At 41.1% G+C, this 17,647-nt stretch overlaps 1 protein-coding gene across 7 annotated transcripts in view; it reads left to right on the forward strand.

Annotated features, from left to right (window-relative positions):
* uso1 (USO1 vesicle transport factor) overlaps window positions 1-11,719 on the forward strand; it is a 28,464-nt gene extending 16,745 nt beyond the window's left edge. For all 7 annotated transcript variants that reach the window (XM_080759210.1, XM_080759212.1, XM_080759213.1 and 4 more), the window contains 11 exons: window positions 2,372-2,482; window positions 3,308-3,426; window positions 4,845-5,026; window positions 5,795-5,916; window positions 7,048-7,186; window positions 8,014-8,180; window positions 8,819-8,884; window positions 9,118-9,216; window positions 9,339-9,443; window positions 9,821-10,036; window positions 10,405-11,719. In XM_080759210.1, the coding sequence (XP_080615336.1) occupies window positions 2,372-2,482; window positions 3,308-3,426; window positions 4,845-5,026; window positions 5,795-5,916; window positions 7,048-7,186; window positions 8,014-8,180; window positions 8,819-8,884; window positions 9,118-9,216; window positions 9,339-9,443; window positions 9,821-10,036; window positions 10,405-10,470 (1,392 nt within the window). In that variant the 3' untranslated portion in view covers window positions 10,471-11,719. The remainder of the gene's footprint in view (window positions 1-2,371; window positions 2,483-3,307; window positions 3,427-4,844; window positions 5,027-5,794; window positions 5,917-7,047; window positions 7,187-8,013; window positions 8,181-8,818; window positions 8,885-9,117; window positions 9,217-9,338; window positions 9,444-9,820; window positions 10,037-10,404) is intronic.
* Window positions 11,720-17,647: the final 5,928 nt, after the last annotated feature.

Here is a 17,647-nt window from a genome sequence, read left to right on the forward strand (position 1 = left end):
TATGTCTGTTTCATCTCTCCGTCCCACATTAATCGAACTAATATTTCATACCTTTTCTTTTCTCTCTGGAACTTATTTTTGCAATACATCACAATTGGAGACAAAATATGAAAAGGTGACTTTCTATTTCTCTGAGAATGCCATTGCTGATGGGTGCTTTTCACTCTTTTATTGATCCAAATATATATATATTGGACACCATAGTGTAATAATGTAGCCATCAAAATATGTAATATTTTCCTCAACACTGTCGACAGTGTAGTCTTTGACCGAGTATAATGGACGGCTATATACAGTATGTATGGCCATAGATATTTTCACTGGAGCCATTTATTTTAAAGACAAGATCAAATATGTATACAGCTTTTCTGACTCAGCTGTCTACTACAGCTGCGTCACATTTTTGCTAGCTTTGTATTCAGCCTATAAATTACCCCAACAAAATATAAGAATATATATATAAACACAAAATGTGCTTTTGCTTTGCATGTGCTTTTGGTTGGTAACATAATACCCAATACAAGCATTAGATTCACAGATGTTCAAAAGTGCAAAAAATTAAAAAGGTTACATTTGTTAGCTTGACCTCAGAAACAGTCATGGGCGCAGATCACAGTCGCAGAGTTGTCCCTCCCAATAAATTGAATGCAGTTTCATTATGAGTTATAATATAACTTTATAATGCAAAACACTTTACAACATGTGCGCATGACGCATGTTCCTGCACAGAATTCTGACTGGATTTCTGTCCTTAAAATGTCTCTGTAATCTGCAGAGAAACAAAGTCTGATTGTTAATAACTTGTGTCATGTTTGTATCATGAGTCAAAGGTTACAATTTGAAATGTAAGTGTTGGATTTTTGCTGCCTACCACACACTTGCGAATCCCATACAAGATGAGAGAGAAAGAACCGGGTTATTTACTGTTGTTAACACATTGTGTGCCCACACAACACTTAAAAAAAAAACGGGGTGCCCATGTTTTTGGGCACCCCATACGGGTAATTCCCAGGACGTCTGTGGATGTCTTGGGCACACAAGCTACCAGTGAATGACTTAAAAAGCCAATGTCTGTGAATCTCCGCCATAATTACCCTATCAAAGTAGTAACCTCTGTCGTCTGGCATCGAGTGCAAACAAATCGGTCAGCTCCATAATATCGTCCCAACAGGGGGCATGCCCATGCCCAATGCATATACTGATGACATCAGAGATCTCCAAATATGGGCATATCGGTTGGATTGGTGGTGCAACGTAGGTGTGATGGCTGTGTAAAAACCTCTATTTTCAGTAATGGAGCCTACTCAGCCTAGTAATTCATTATTAGTTGTTAAAACATGAATGACATGTCACATGTTTTGTGGCATCATGACTGTCAGTTGCTGAAATGGTCATCCAAATGTAAAAGACTGGCACTGTGTGTTTGCAGAAAAATACAATACTTCCTTTTTTGGGGGGGGGGGATGAGCGATGGTGAGCGATTTGAAATATTCCTTGTTTATGTTCTCCCCCTAAGTTGTAATGAGAACCTTGGAAACAGTTGCATGTGTGGTCAGACTAACCTTGTTTGAGTTGATTAATTTTGTTTGTATTGTGGATATCCTTATTAACCACTAATGGTGTAAAGAGACACAGCATGGACGGGCCAGCTGTCAGTTTTTATAGTTCTGTTGAGAGAGGGTCTGCAGTCACCTGCAATGGACGTTTTTCCCCCCGGCAGTTAGTTCGGGGGGGGGGGGTGTGTCATTATTTAAAACTGCTACGATGCCAACAATGAAAATTATGTTTAAAAAGACCTGCTTTTACTTAAGCGTACCTTTGCTGCTGTTTTGCCAGCATCAGTGCATCAGTTTCTGTTTAAGGGCATTAATTTTGTTTTTATATATAGATACTGATTGGATTAAATCAAATGGGTCCAAATGGGCTACTGCACAGTAACAAATAATGTTGTACATTATATGAAATGATAATTTTCTTTCTATGTAAAAACGAAGCTTGTCTTTCATTTGATTTAATCTAAATCACTGCACTAAGAAGTTCAGGTAGTGATGAGTTGGGATGTACACTACATTCCCACTAGGGCTGCACAGTACATTTGTGTTTGGTGTTTTTTGTTTCCACAGTAATAATTGGTACTATGTTGGTTATATATCTGAAATATTATTTGGCACATTAGATCTAATTTGGAGCATCTACTACTAAAGTGGGCAACACATTGTCTAATGCATTATGGGGACATTATTTAGTCATTGCTATTACTGTGCAGTCCTAGTTCTTATTTTATTAAATGTTCCCTGTTTAGAGGATGTATATGTTCTACTTGGTGGTAAAGTTGTCATGTTTTTCCATTGGGTGTTTTGTGCTCTTGCAGGGCAGTAAAGTGCAGACCAGGGTGGGACTCCTCATGCTGTTGTGCACGTGGATCAACAACTGTCCAATCGCCGTCACGCACTTCCTGCACAACCAGGAGAATGTTCCCTTCGTATCCTTTACACAGCTCAGTCACTTCTTAACACACTAAGCTCACAGGGCGAAGTTCTCAACCCTTTCAATTAGTAACACCCAGCGCCCAGGACGGATATTGATCAAAAGGACGGATATTATTAATATCAAAACCGATCGCATTGCTCCACAGGCTGGAGAATGTTGCGCAACAGTGGGACGGCATCGAAAATGTCCCCCCCCCCCCTCTTTAGCCGACGAGACGGTTCGGGGTGTTAACTATGGTAACAATATACATGTTGCGGGACAGTACAATGGGGCGGCAGTGGCTCAGGGGTAGAGGGAGTGGATGGCAACTGCAATGTTCCCAGTTCGAACCCGGCTCCCCCAGAGTTAGTGTCGAAGTGTCCTTGAGCAAGATTCTAAATGATAAATGGTGTATTTATATAGCGCCTTTATCCAAGGCGCTTTACATAGATTGTGTATTACATTCACCTGTTCATACACCGATTACAGCGGAAGCCATGCAAGGTACCAACCAGCACATCGGGAGCAATTTGGGGTTCAGTGTCTTGCCCAAGGACACTTTGACATGTAGACGGTGAAGCCGGGATTCGAACCGCCGACCCATGGATCATTGGACGACCTGCTCTACCTCCTGAGCCACAGTCGCCCACGTACTCTGAGTCTGAACCCCAAATTGCTCCCGATGTGCAGGTTGTTGCCTTGCATGGTTTCCTCTGGCATCTGTGTGTGAATGGGTGAATGTAATGCACAATCTCTGTAAAGCACTTTGGATAATGGCGCTCTATACATTTACAATCACAGCATTCGTACAATGAACCCTTAACCCAATGACTTAAAGCTGACGGGTCAGATCTCTGAGAACCTGGGTGAGGATGAAAGGCTGGTGCAGGGCCTGTGTGCGTTGCTGCTCGGCATCTGTATCTTATACAATGACAACTCGCTGGAAAACTGCAGCAGGTAAGAAGCCCCTGAACCACACCAGGAACACCTGTTCTTCACACACGTGTTTCATGTTTCCAACCACACTTACAGCTTCATTGTTTCAGTGATGTCTTTATTTGTCTGATTGTATGTATCTGTATCGCTATATCCTATATTCTCTATATCTGTCTCTTATATTGTGTGTGTGTGTGTGTGTCTGTCTCGTTATGTATCTGATCTACTTATTTGAAACAATTTCTATCTTATCTGTCTCTTCTATATATTAATATCTTTGTTTATCTCTTTTTTAATATTATTTAGCATTTTGTATATTACATAACTTCAGAATATCATTGACAGATATAAAACGAAAAAGATTAATACAATACATAAAGGTATTTAAATGTGATAAACAAGAAAAAACAGTTAAACAGTGACAAATGTTAACGGACAAACAAAACAAAGACAACAGGACAGACACTCTTTCTCTCAAAGTTGTTGTAAATCAACTGAATTACAGACATTTTCCAATTTTCGATTATGTTATCTATTGTGTAGGAGCCTGGAGGGGTTAGCGTGCACCTTAGCGAGCCAGTAGAGTCACAAAGTTACCATGTTATATTGGAAAGTAGACAGTTTCTCTTTTGACTCCTAGAACTGCTGTCAGTGGATCCGAGTCAAAAGGTTTTCCAACAATGTCTGACAGTGATTTAAATATATGCAAATATGATGTTAGTTTAGTGCAGTGCCAGTCTGCCAGAACATATGGCCTAGAGTGGCCAGCGACTGGCCACATCTGTCGGAGGCTGGATTCACATTTGGATACATCCTGTTGAGTTTTTCCTTTGACATATGAAACCTGTCTAATATTTAAAATTGTAGAAGACCATGCCTGGCGCATACTTAAGAAGAGTGCATTAATTTTTGAGATGTAGACCATTGCTCGTCAGTGATTGATATTCCTAAATCGTTTTTCTGTTTATCTCTTATCTGACTATATTTGTTTAGTAGCATTGTACTGTATGTTGCGTTTGATAAATGATATGCAGCTGATGTTTAGATTATAAAGCATCATTCTACAGTATTTACAGTAGCAGTCATAAATGTATCTATACAAAAGTGTTTTCCTCTCCATAGAAACCCATTATAAAGAAACAGCTTAATGTGGCTTAATGTACTAAAAAAACACACTTTATCTCATCCCTACTAACAATGTTGCAGATCAAGAACTGTTTGCCGTCTCATACAGCCTTAGACAACCCGGGGACTAACATTTTAACCACATGAACAAGCTCACAAAACAATGCATCAAATTTTGACATTTTTGGCAAAGATTTGGTTTCGAACGAAACGCTAGCGGACCTAGTAGATCCCACACCCCAGTCAACTAAGTATATAGGGCTTACCTCTTAAACCTCTCTCAAACCTTTCTCTCTCTACCCTGTCCTGTGCAGAGATAAGCTGAAGCAGCTCATTGAGAAGCGCATTGGGAAGGAAAATTTTGTGGAGAAGCTCTGCTCCATCACCAAACATGAGCTATACTCAAGAGCAGCACAGAAACCTCAGCCTGTCTTCCCCTCTCCAGAACAGATGCTGTTTGACCACGAGTTCACCAAGCTGGTGAAAGAACTGGAGGGTCAGTGGTGTATATAAATATACTGTACTATATAGTGTTTTGTTTAGTTTCTCTAATGGTGTCCATTATCGAAGGGAAGTGCATCCTTTTTTCCATGCTGTAGTGAGTGTAGTCAGTCAATTTTCTAATCAAGTAGTGATTTATTCAAATGAAGGTTAGCAGAGGCACACTGGTAGTTGACTGGATAGTCTGTTGACCACATAATCACCACATTCCCAGTTTGAGACCTCTTATACTCTAGCGTCATAGCATGTCCTTCCCCCTCTATCAAATCAAGTTTATTTATAGAGCAAACAACTTTTGTTGAACCCAAGTGCTGTACAGAACATTTCATTCAATTCATCAGCACAGCAGAACAAATGATTGTAAATGTAAACAACATACAGAGCCATAATAAACAGTTAATTACCAACATATCGAACAAAAACAATAAGATGAAAGCCGCCCTAGACAACATATCAGATACTAATCATGTGAGTAGAACAGAGTCTTGATTGAGCCTGTATTTAAAGATTCAACGATTCAACTCCATATGCTCTGTGTCCTTTCTCTAAGAAGAAAGAAGTGTCAAAGCAAGTCTCAGGACTCGGGTTTGCAGCTCAGCGATGCACTATTCTCCTGTACCCACAATGTTTTAGGTGGGACAGGAGATGGAACTTGAATCATTTGTTACTCTTGACAAGGCAACTTTGGGGTTTCATGTTGTCAGAGTGTTGATGTTGTGCAGTCACTGTGGTGGTGTTTTAGCATGGCGTTATCTATCCACAGGTGTGATAACTAAAGCGGTGCACAAGTCTAGTGAAGAGGACAAGAAGGAGGAGGAGACAAAGAAGACATTGGAGCAGCACGATAGCATCGTGACTCAGTACAAAGAGCTGATCAGAGAACAGGTACAGGTTCCTATTCTCTTCTAGTTATTTCCTGTTCTATTTATTCAGTTTTAAGTGATTAATAATCACATTCTCTATTGGTCAGAATTGTCATGCTCTGATTAGTCGGACTGGACTCTTGATGGCTGATGTCACTGTCACACAGTCATTTCACATTCAATCAGTGGTCCCTCGATTAAAGGAGAATTCTGGACTAACCATATGTCCTGTTGAGATATATAAAACTAGAATTGTTTGATATCGCAGTGATTAGCTTGAGTTCTGTACAACGCAGAAGAGAAAACGAAACGTAAAGGCCCATTCTCTTGTTAGTTGAATGTGAGTGTATGAGAATACTTCTGTCTGCGCCCAAGATTGGACGCCTCCCACAGCGAATTGCTGAAGCGCATAGATTTTCATATAACTATTTTGGGCTAGTTCTCAAAAGAGCACCTGGAGATGTGGATTGGTACCCAAGTCTCTACTCTACCATGTACGTTATGCTGCGTTCACACGGGCAGATGAAAAAATGCAAAGATGCAAAGCTACACAGACAATGTATTTGTAGCTGTATTTGTAGACGTTTGTTAGCAGCTCAACCACTGAAGCATTCCAACACAGACGCATAGCAGTCGCTCTAATTGCGCTGGCCTGTACTTCTAATCGGCTAGCGAGAGATCAACACCTAATCCGACAACACGTACACCATTTCACTTAATTCAAATATCTTTTTATTTATTTTTGGATAATCCTCCCTACTATAGAGTGTGCTGACCATATAAGGGGCCTTCCTCCAATCATGATCGAGTGGGGGCGTTTTCCAAATCACCCAAATCACTGAATGCTCCTTTAAGTGACATATGCATGGTTTTCATATCGGGACAGCTGACCGTGCGCGATCGGTCTTACGCTAAATCGCTTATTTCTATCGCTCAAATTTCTTCCTTTTTTTGTACACATCTGCCTTTCATAATGACCAGATATGCTACACAGTGTTTTGTCAAATGGGCTACCGTAAAAAAGGTGAACTAGCGCAAGACTGGTTGTTGGATATATTAACATCAGATTACGGCAAGAAAAGTGCTAGTCAGGAAAAGTAGTGTACAGTATATATAAATAAAGTCCTCCAATGTGTTTTTTTGCAACCTGCAGGACTCTCAGATACAGGAGTTGAAGGAACAGGTATCATCCATGTCATCTCAGAATGAACAACATCAGACCACCCTAACCCAGCAGGTGGCCCAGATCCAACAACACAAAGACCAGTATAATATCCTCAAAGTTAAACTGGGTGGGTTCTCCTCGGCACTGCACCAGATTATTCAAAACTATTCAGGCTTTGGCTAACTATGAAACTTTGCGTTTTTTGTCACGACACCTAACCCAGAACCCTGTCACTCTCCCCGTCACTCACCAATCCCCATATATGGGAATGTCACGCAATGTGATATCACGTCTCACACACTATATATGGCCATGAACCCTGATTGTGACATCACGTCTAGTCACGTGATTGTCACGTCTCCAAGACACGCTATATATGGCCAAATCCAGGAGTGTGTATTTCTTGGTCAAAGTTCATCCCATGCCAAAGCGACTGCACTATTAAGGCCATATATGGGAATGCCAATATATGATCATATTGTGACAATCTCATGATAACCACTGTGGTTAAATTTCATACTCCAGGCGGGCCAAAGTTATTAGTGCAGCCGCGCCCGGCAGCCGGCGAAAATTTGAGTTCTCAATAGGCCCGAAAATTAAGCCCTGGCCCTACCTGGGCCCTCATCAAACCCTATATATTCAATACACTGCCCCCACTGCTACCCTTAGATCTCCATATATGGAGCTGACCTGTTCTGACATTCCATATCTTGATCTTATCTCATCACTCCCTGTACACTCAAGATACGATCCATATATGGCCAGTGCACGCAACCTCACCCTTTAGGGAGAGGTCGCTTCTCGTATTCTTACGTATTCTTACTGGTAATAATATGGCGGGAAGACAAATGGGACAATGGAGACAGTGCCTGTTTCACCTGAAGCATTATTACCATGTAATCATTCCTTGTTTAAGTGCTTACTAGCCATGACTGTGTGTCATGTCTTATTCAGGTAAGGATAACCAGAGTCAGGCCAATAACCAGTCAGACAACACCCATATCAACGGTCTTCAGACAGAGGAACTGACACAGCTCCGAGACGAGGTGCAGGAGCTACACAAACAACACACACTGCTGCAGACACAGCTCAGCGAAAAAGACACACTCATCGACACACTGGTTAGTTCACGTGTATGTACTGTATTTGAGTGAGTGGGCAGGTACTGTATATTGATTATGGCTTGGTGTGTGTGTGTGTGTGTGTGTGTACACGCACATTGGATGCTAAATACTTTCTTATAAAACATCTGGAACCTGGCCTGTTTCAGTTTTCCGCTCCGTCCACTTCCTGTTTAAGCATCCACGGTGTTTGAGCAGAGCGCAGATGTTCCTGGCTCATTTCAGATGTTTCGCTAGCAATGTAGAAATGGGGGATTTCACTTCCTGACTTTTGGGGAAAGGGTGTAAGGATGGAGGAGGTCTTGGTCGCAAGCGCGGAAAGTGCTGACCCTAGGTCTTGGGGTCTTGGACGTTCTTCAGTTTTGGGAGCAAATTAAGAATGCTTAAATTGCAAGTTTAGAATTAGAATCTCTATACAGACAAGGATGGCAATTAATGATCGGACAGAGACTGGTGCTGGCGTGGATGCCTTATATAAGGAGGGGATGACGTCACAACTAGGTAGGCGTGACGACATCCCTGACAAAGGGAAACAGAAGGGAACGTTAAACGCTTCAAAATAAAAGCTCCCTACATCTGGCTGGCACCACAGCGAGAGACTTTAGTGCACTAAAAGTGTTTTAACTGTGTTTCTGTAGAGGTCAGAGGGGGAACAGACAACACAAGTCTCAACAGGAGGCCCAGACCACACAGAACTGCTCAAGGTGGGATTCATTACTGTTACAAATCAGGACATTACAAAATAAACGAATTAATTAATTCCTAATTCACAAATGTATTTATTCTTTCTAATAAGTGCTATAGAAATAAACCAACTAGTTTTCATGTGTTTACCCACAAGTCTTCTATTCTTAATTATCAGCAGGCATTAACTATTTTAACCAATATATCCATTTGTCAATCAAATATGTATATGCTGTTATTATTATTGTTGAAGGAGTTGGAAGAACTGAGGAGCCTGGTCCAGTGCCAGTCAGCAGAAATCAGCCAACTTCAGACAGAAAGACAGGAGCTGATGAGGAGAGCTGAAGCTGGGGTGAGTACTACTGGTCTTTTGGTGGTTGACGCAGTTAAATGAGTACACATTGAACCTGCATACGCATGCACGCACGCACTCACACACACACAGTATATATAATGCCTCTTCTCCTCTCACAGTCATCAGAAGCAGTTCCTAGCAGTGAGGGCTCGACAGACTCAACCATGATGGCGGAACTAGAGAGCCGATTAGGCGCACAGACGTCTGAGACAGAGAAACTTAAAGTTTGTAGATTGACATTTTGTTCTGCACATTTTAGGCATTTCAGTTAAGGCACTTAAGTTAGAACAATCTACAATACAGTTCCAATACTGTGGAACTGTATTGTAGGTTGAGTGAGAGCATGAAAGCATCTTTATATACTGTATTTAAACCCTACAAAGCACTTCATGGCCATAACTCACCCAGATACTAGGAATGGCCTCTGGGTCTTATATAATCTATTATTTACACAGCAGCAGCAGCATGGCCTCTGATGTCTCCAGATATTATTTAAATATTTATCAGAGACTATAGCTTCCTTCTCTGGATCCTACCTCATGTTAAGTGTTCGGGGGGAAAGAGTGTTCTCTCTTTCACTGTCATGTCTGCCCTGTCCTAGGAGGATGTGAGTAGCCTGTCAGAGAGCAGGGTGGGGCTGGAGCAGCAGCTGGCCTCGGCCACGAGCACGGTGGCCATCCTGCAGACAGAGAAGTCCAAGCTGCAGACGGAGGTGCAGGAGTCCAAGAAGGAGCAGGATGACCTGCTGATGCTGCTAGCCGATCAGGACCAGAAGATACATGGCCTCAAGCAACGCCTTAAAGACCTGGGAGAGACGGTTAGCTCAGACCTGCCATTTAATACTTTTTACAGCTGTACTTGTAAGGCCGTCACGTCATAGCAGGGCTGCACAAATAAGGCATACTGTTTTCTTAATATTGTAATCATGGTTATTGGTAATGGTGATTTTTGTGACAGACTGATCAATAGGCTCTCTGCATAACTTTAGTCCGAGGTTTACAGAAGGTGGCGTACCTGTTTCCTGTACAACATGTTTCCCGTTCAAATCGGCCATTTAAATGAAGCTGCAGGCCTCTGCAGTAATTGTAATTTGTAATAAAATAAATAGTTCAGTGTAAAGGGAACAATAACAGTATGTACAGTGTCTGTGTTCACCCTAGTTAGACTGTCCCTCTTTCCTTACAGGTTGAAGATGATGATGACATTGATGCCAGGGACCAAACAGATGATGATGAGGAGGATGAAGACTAGAGGCACTGAAGACAAAGAAATGGCGAGAAAAGTGAAAGAAATATGGCTGGCAAAAAATGACATTTAGTGGACTGGCCAAGTCCTAACACACTAGAGAAACTGAAGGATAGGACTAATATTAAAGTGGTTTGTCTTGCAGGCTGCCATGCAATGTTCATTTCTTTCTCTTTACCCTCATCATCGCGGTCACCTGTCGTCCATTTTAATTGTTTGTACATTTTATTTCCAAGATGGAGGTGATTTCCAAGGATTCTGTTATAAATGAAAGCTCAATGAAACCACATTCTTGGTGCATTCATCTCTGCAACCTAAACCACCAACCTAGGAGGATACACTTGACGGATGTTGTTCAACCTTGTTTCATCCTGTACTGTGTTGTTGTCACATACTGTAGTTAGTGGCCCAGCAGGACTCACTTTAACACGTAAGTAGTGAGATTACTCCATATGAAACTGTGTAAAAGTAAACGCATATTTTATGTTTCCTTTTACTGCCATTCATGGTTTCACTTCAAGAATTAGTTGGCACTCTGAAGTAGAACAACTAAAAATGACTCATCATGAAGGCTTTTGGTGTCTTGCTCAAGGATATGCAAAACAGGATGTGGCTGTCTTGATGGAACCTGTGACAGGATGTGGCTGTCTTGATGGAACCTGTGTCGTTTTGAAAAGTCCATCAATGAGGCAGTAGTAGTACCTTGCTTCTATCCTTCAGTACCTTCAAGTTGGAAAAGGTCACTCACTATCACTATTCATTAAGCTGCAGCCAAGGGAAAACTATGGCTGGCGAGGCTATTTCCCCCTGTTCCTCTTTCACAGAGATATGCCCAGAGTGCCATTCCTCTTTACACCTCTTCAATAAGTTAAGTGTACTTTACTCCAGTGGCTCAACTGGTTTCACTCTGGGACACTTCTGTGGACCCAAGGCATAAAATAATATTAATGTAAAGTTCTTTGTCTGCAGCCTTGTTAGACCACTCCCTGACCCACTTTTGGGTCTGAAAACCTCTGGTTGATAAACACTGACTGAGCAGCACTACCTACCGTTCCATTTCACTTTGTCCCTCATGACATACGGTATACTGCTCCACAAAATGCTGCAATACACTGAGAGAAAGTATGTAAAGACAAAAGATATTTTTGCAACCTTTTGTCTGGTTCAATTTCTGGCATCCAGCTTCTGTATAATATTGTGTAACTTATCAATTTATGAGCCACGTTGAAATTAATAAAGAATCTATGAATCTGTACACTTAGAGGAAGAATTATACATAATATACATACTGTAAGTACTGCTGTTACTGTCTTAAAACATAGGGTCACATTTTTATTTGTTTAATAGACTATTTCTTAACCCAGTTACACAGGATGGCAGCATAACGAAAGCTCTCTGGACTATTAAACTAAGTAAGCCCCACAAACCTAAAATCTTTATATGTGCTCGGCAGGTCAGGCAGCCGAAAGCAGGTAATTATACTTTCGCCCACGTCTGTCTGGAACATCTGTCGGTCCGCTTGTGTTAATCTCAGTCATTGCTGGACCAATTTATACACACAAACTCCCAGTAGACCAAGGAAGAACCACTACCACATTTTCTGTAGGCCTCATGGTGACTATAAAGGCTGATTTCACGTTTTGGTCTAGATACAAATGTAAAAATAATTGGTTGCACAGTCAAAATAATTTCCCATGATTCCTTTAATCATGAGGCAACTCCCCATAAAGGCCTAGCACATTTGTGCCAGGCAAGATTTTGCCAGCCATTTTGCATTTTCTTCAAAACAAAGTTTGTGTTCAGAATTCACACAAACTGATACAAATTATGATTGATCAAGATGAACAGGTCAGATTTCATATTTCTTCTTGATTGGATATAACTGACAGAGATCTGCGCTCAGAGGAGCACGCTTCTAGTTTTTAATAAAAACAAAGGGGAATAATGTCTACTAACTAGATCACAAAGCAAAAGAAACAAGCAGCAATTGGTTATACTGTAATGGCAGCCATCATGGTGAAAACCTAGTGTAGTAGACTTGGGCCCGAGAGAACTTAAAATGACTGGGCAAGACTAAATGAAGAGACTGAAGGGTGGATTGTTCTCTTTTCACTGAGCTATAATGCCCAGGCAGCTCAGCTGTGAGGTTACGAATACCCTGTTTCTCTTTACACCTATATTTAGTGTTCTTTTCTCCAGTTGCAATCAGCTGGAGGAAAGGATTCAGAATGGAAGGTACCATTAGTAATGTCGGAAGAGAAATGCTAAAGCTACAAGAACTTGAAGCTAAAATGTCAAAAGTAAGATGAAGGTCAATGACAATGAGTTGTCCTTTCCAACAACACCAGGTTCCAACGTTCTAACAGTACGATGTGCAATAGTCCGAGTCGACATCCTACCCCAAACCCTAACGGCACACGGAAGCCACCATGTATGTCGGACTATGTCAGATCTGAACACATGCCCCCCAATTCCTTCCCAATTACAATCCTGTCTAAAGGTGAAAGGATGGGATGAAGGAATGTGCCATTTTGATTGTACCTTTTAAAACAAGATGACAAAAAGAAAAACATAAAGGAATAATTAAGTAAGCTTATGTAATGTCCTTTTAGCAGTGGAATGCTGTATAGTAAGAGGGTCATTGAATCAGGTCTGTGAGTACACTCACTGTAGTACAATTCCTGTTACATGATGACATTGCCCTCTATAAAACACTATCTGATTCATATTTAATCAGTCTAGGCCAGGGCATGTTTACAAGACATATCCCTGGCCTCTCTGATTTCTAATGGGAGTACTTTAAAACCAGCTAGCCAACAAACCTGTCAAAGCATTTCAAGTAAATATCCACTGAGCCTGTGAGGGAATGATGAGAAATGAGATAAAGGCGGTTCACACCTGCTTATGGTAAACCACCTCACGCCACGGAAAGGAGTGAATACTTCTCATGCAGCAAACATCTTGTTAATGTGCCATGTGTTCCACAGAGAGCAGCCCTGCACTGTTGCTAAGGCTCACTCCCTCCTCGCCTGCCCCACTCTGGCTTTCCACCTTGCTAGCCAGCAGTGATGGACAGTACATTTAGGTGAGTACTGTACTTGTAGTCTTGTACTGAATGTCTGTACTTTTTACTGGAGTATTTGTATTTTTGGGGGGATACTTATGACTTTCACTCAACTACATTATTGTAGGCTACTTTACCTATTGTGTACTTTACATACACACTCATAAGGCAGACACTATGAGGTTTGACCGTAGCCTTAAGCTGTTTTTCAAATGGATGAATATACCATATACAAGCTCACAACGTGTTACAAGTTACAACATTTTTATGTCTAAATTTCAATACAAGAATGCATTTATAATAAATAAAATGCACCTTTGTACTTTAAAGTACTTTTTTTCTTTTTTTTAAGCAAGTAGGCCTATTCTAGTACTTTTGCTCAAGTACAAATTAAGCAGAATAACTTGTAGACTAGTTGAGTAATATTTGACCATGAGTATCCACCACTCATAGCTAGCTCTGACTGAGAGCAGAACTCCCTGAATCAGAAGAAAAGTGATTGTACTTTAGGCCAGGGCAGTGGTTCTCAAACTTTTTCAAGTTCAAGGCACCCTGAGTACCTTGTGCTTAACTGTTGATATATGACAGTTAAGTTATGATTATGTACACCTTAGAAATCACAGTATTTATTATTGGGCTGTGGAGAGAAAGGGGCACATCAACCCAGAAAGAATGACACTTACTGAAACATTTTTTTTTCTTGTTACTGTATTTTACAGCCAATCATATAAATATATGATTGGCTGTCAAGTCAGTGGTTCTCAAACCTTTTAATTTCATGGACCCTCAGTTTGGTATGCATATAGGCCACATAGTCACAGTGACTCACAGACCCCCATAACTCTGAGACAGTAGAAAAGGGACCAAGTGTAGTACAATTTGCTTCCAATTTGGTACCATTTGTACACACGGTGGACGTCACAAACGTAACATAAGGACTTGCGAGGTGCACCATTGCTCCGATCCACATCAAACTTGGCACAAAGACTGCAGGGGTAGGCCTATATGGCATGAGAATAGTCACACCAAGGGCCATGTTGTACAACCCCCCAGGGGCCACGTAGTGTCAAGGCGCACTGTTGTTCCGGGGGTCTGCCATGACAATAGTCACAAACAAAAACTAAATTACACATGGTTGCTGCAGCTGTCTTATTAGTGTTTAACATTTCACATGGCCATAACTCTGTGTGAGTCTGTGACCATTGCTCTGATCAGTGCAATGTAGGACTAGATTTGAAGGAGAAGAGTTGAAGGGATTATACTCAAATGCGAGTCCTTCTCAACAATGTTTGTGTAATGACTGTATTTGAACTCTAAAGGGAGACAAATCCCCTTAAATCTGTGTACATGTATGGACAGTTGCAGTGAGTATGAAACAAATCCTTCCATTCTCACTGTAAGCCAAGGTGCATAATTATGCTAAGTAATTTGAGCAAGTTTGTTCTAATGATGCAGAATTGTTATATTTTAATGGGCATGAGTATATTATAGGTATACCGGCATACAAAATATGTGAAAGCCAAGTACCATGGTGTGCATGCATAAGGCTATACAACAGGTAGGCTATAAAAAGTAAAGGGGTTGCCTCAGTGGAGAAAGATTGACCATTTCCATTTGTAGGCTATATAAAACCAGCATTTGTTTATTGGTGTGTGCCAATAAAAGTGGAAATGTGAGTACTTTATCTTCCATTGATTAGAATTTTCGAATGTGCTACCATTTATTTAAATTCCTACTCTTGATACTGGGTTTTGCGTCTAGCACTCCACTGAGAAAACCCATTGTTGATGCACAACCTATACACAGGTTTAATGTTTGTCTTGTCTAGACAAACATTAAACATTAAAAACGCCATTGACAATGTTGGACTTTTCACACTTCGCAACTTTTCACACTTCGCAACTTTTCACACTTCTCGCAACTCGCAACTCGCAACTTTTCGCAACTCGCAACTTTTCGCAACTCGCAACTTTTCGATTGTTTGTGGAATCTCACTTGTATGAAACAGTGACAACATGCACTTATAAAACACAGTTACAGTGCCGGTTCTAGGCCTTTTGAGGCCCTAGGCAACATATTATACAGAGGGCCCCCCCCTCCTGCTTTGCCACGCCGGATAAAAATTGTAAATTTGCCATGAAAATGCTTCAATCTGGTGCACTTTGAGATCAAAATTAAGAAGCTAGGTGGGGGCCACATGTGGCCATGTAAGGGATACATGATCAGGTAAACTGGTAGTGGTCCTACCCCCCCCCCCCCTATGAGATTTACTACAGGTCAACTGGTAGTGGTCCTACCCCCCCCATGAGACTTACTACAGGCCAACTGGTAGTGGTCCTACCCCCCCCATGAGACTTACAAATCCCAAATGTTTATAAACAAATCCCAAATGTTTGTAAACAAATCCCAAATGTTTATAAACAAATCCCAAAATGTTTATAAACAAATCACAAATGTTTATAAACAAATCCCAAATGTTTATAAACAAATCCCAAATGTTTATAAACAATTACCAAAATGTTTATAAACAAATCCCAAAACCCATGAGACTTGGTCCTACCCCCCGACCATGAGACTTACTACAGGCCAACTGGTAGTGGTCCTACCCCCCCCCCATGAGACTTACAAATCCCAAATGTTTATAAACAAATCCCAAATGTTTGTAAACAAATCCCAAATGTTTATAAACAAATCCCAAAATGTTTATAAACAAATCACAAATGTTTATAAACAAATCACAAATGTTTATAAACAAATACCAAAATGTTTATAAACAAATCCCAAATCCCTTGGTCCTACCCCCCCGACCATGAGACTTACTACAGGTCAACTGGTAGTGGTTAGTGCCGGTTCTAGGCCTTTTGAGGCCCTAGGCAACATATTATACAGAGGCCCCCCCCCCTCCTGCTTTGCCACGCCGGATAAAAATGGTAAATTTGCCAGTTAGAATGATGAAAATAAAAAATAAATGAAAATATCTGGGAAGTGGGATTCGAAACTGTCTTTGCAATGAACCAAAATAACCTGGGAAGCTGTGCGCAACGCATCACACTATGATGCGCTGACAACTGCTGTAGGAAACGATGTATTTGATCCTATGTGTGTTCAAGTGTGAACTTGGGAACAGTATAGTCACAGCATGCCATCTCATCTTGTGACACTGGTTTTTTAACAAATATAACCACTCCGTTGAACTGATCAATGAATAGCTGTAGAAACAAGTCAATGATGTTGGTATAGTCACACCATGAAACACAAAGGGCCGATTCATACTCCTATTTTACCGCTGTTTCAGCGCTGTAGGCTAGTGCCGAAATGATTTCGGCTCGTCAGAAATTTTCGGTAGCACCGAAGAGCATCACAGTCACAAGTTGACATGTTGCACTGCCTGCTAGACAACAGCAGGTGGTGCTGTTTTATGCTCTGCCTCTGCACAGTGTACCCAGTTATTTGCTCGAGATTTACAAATGAAAAGATTATTACGCTATTCTGCATTTGTCAGTCTCCACAGAAGAGTTTGTGTTTCATGATGTGACTATACCAACATCATTGACTTGTTTCTACAGCTATTCATTGATCAGTTCAACGGAGTGGTTATATTTGTTAAAAAACCAGAGTCACAAGATGAGATGGCATGCTGTGACTTGGCCCCACAAGCAGAACCCAAATGGTACTAAAGTTCTGGCATTTGGTAGACTTTACCCCATTGGGTCCTATTCCACGGTCGGGTGCCACCTGGTACCGAACAGAAATAAACATAAATACGTCGGATACGTCGTTGCGGCGCCGTTTGAGGGCTTCTGTTTGTTTGAGTTATTCTGAATGTGTGAACTATAAGTACCTATAAATACCGCTGCGAATTCTCCTGTGCCGTGGAAGCCGTTAAGTATTTTTAATCTATGTTTGATTAAAAATGTTGCTCTTCCTACCTTGTTTATTGACACCTCATTGTACCGCCTATCTGGCTAGCTAGTGGCGCTAAAGCTATGACGTAGCCGGGCAAAGCCAACGGCACATCGGGAGGCGGTACAATAAACGGTAAATAAACAAGAATAATCAAAGCGACATTTTTAATCAAACATGGATTAAAAATACTTAACGGCCTCCGCGACACAGGAG

This window comes from Protomyctophum bolini (genome assembly GCF_963924005.1).
Source record: "Protomyctophum bolini genome assembly, chromosome: 3".
Classification (NCBI taxonomy): domain Eukaryota; kingdom Metazoa; phylum Chordata; class Actinopteri; order Myctophiformes; family Myctophidae; genus Protomyctophum; species Protomyctophum bolini.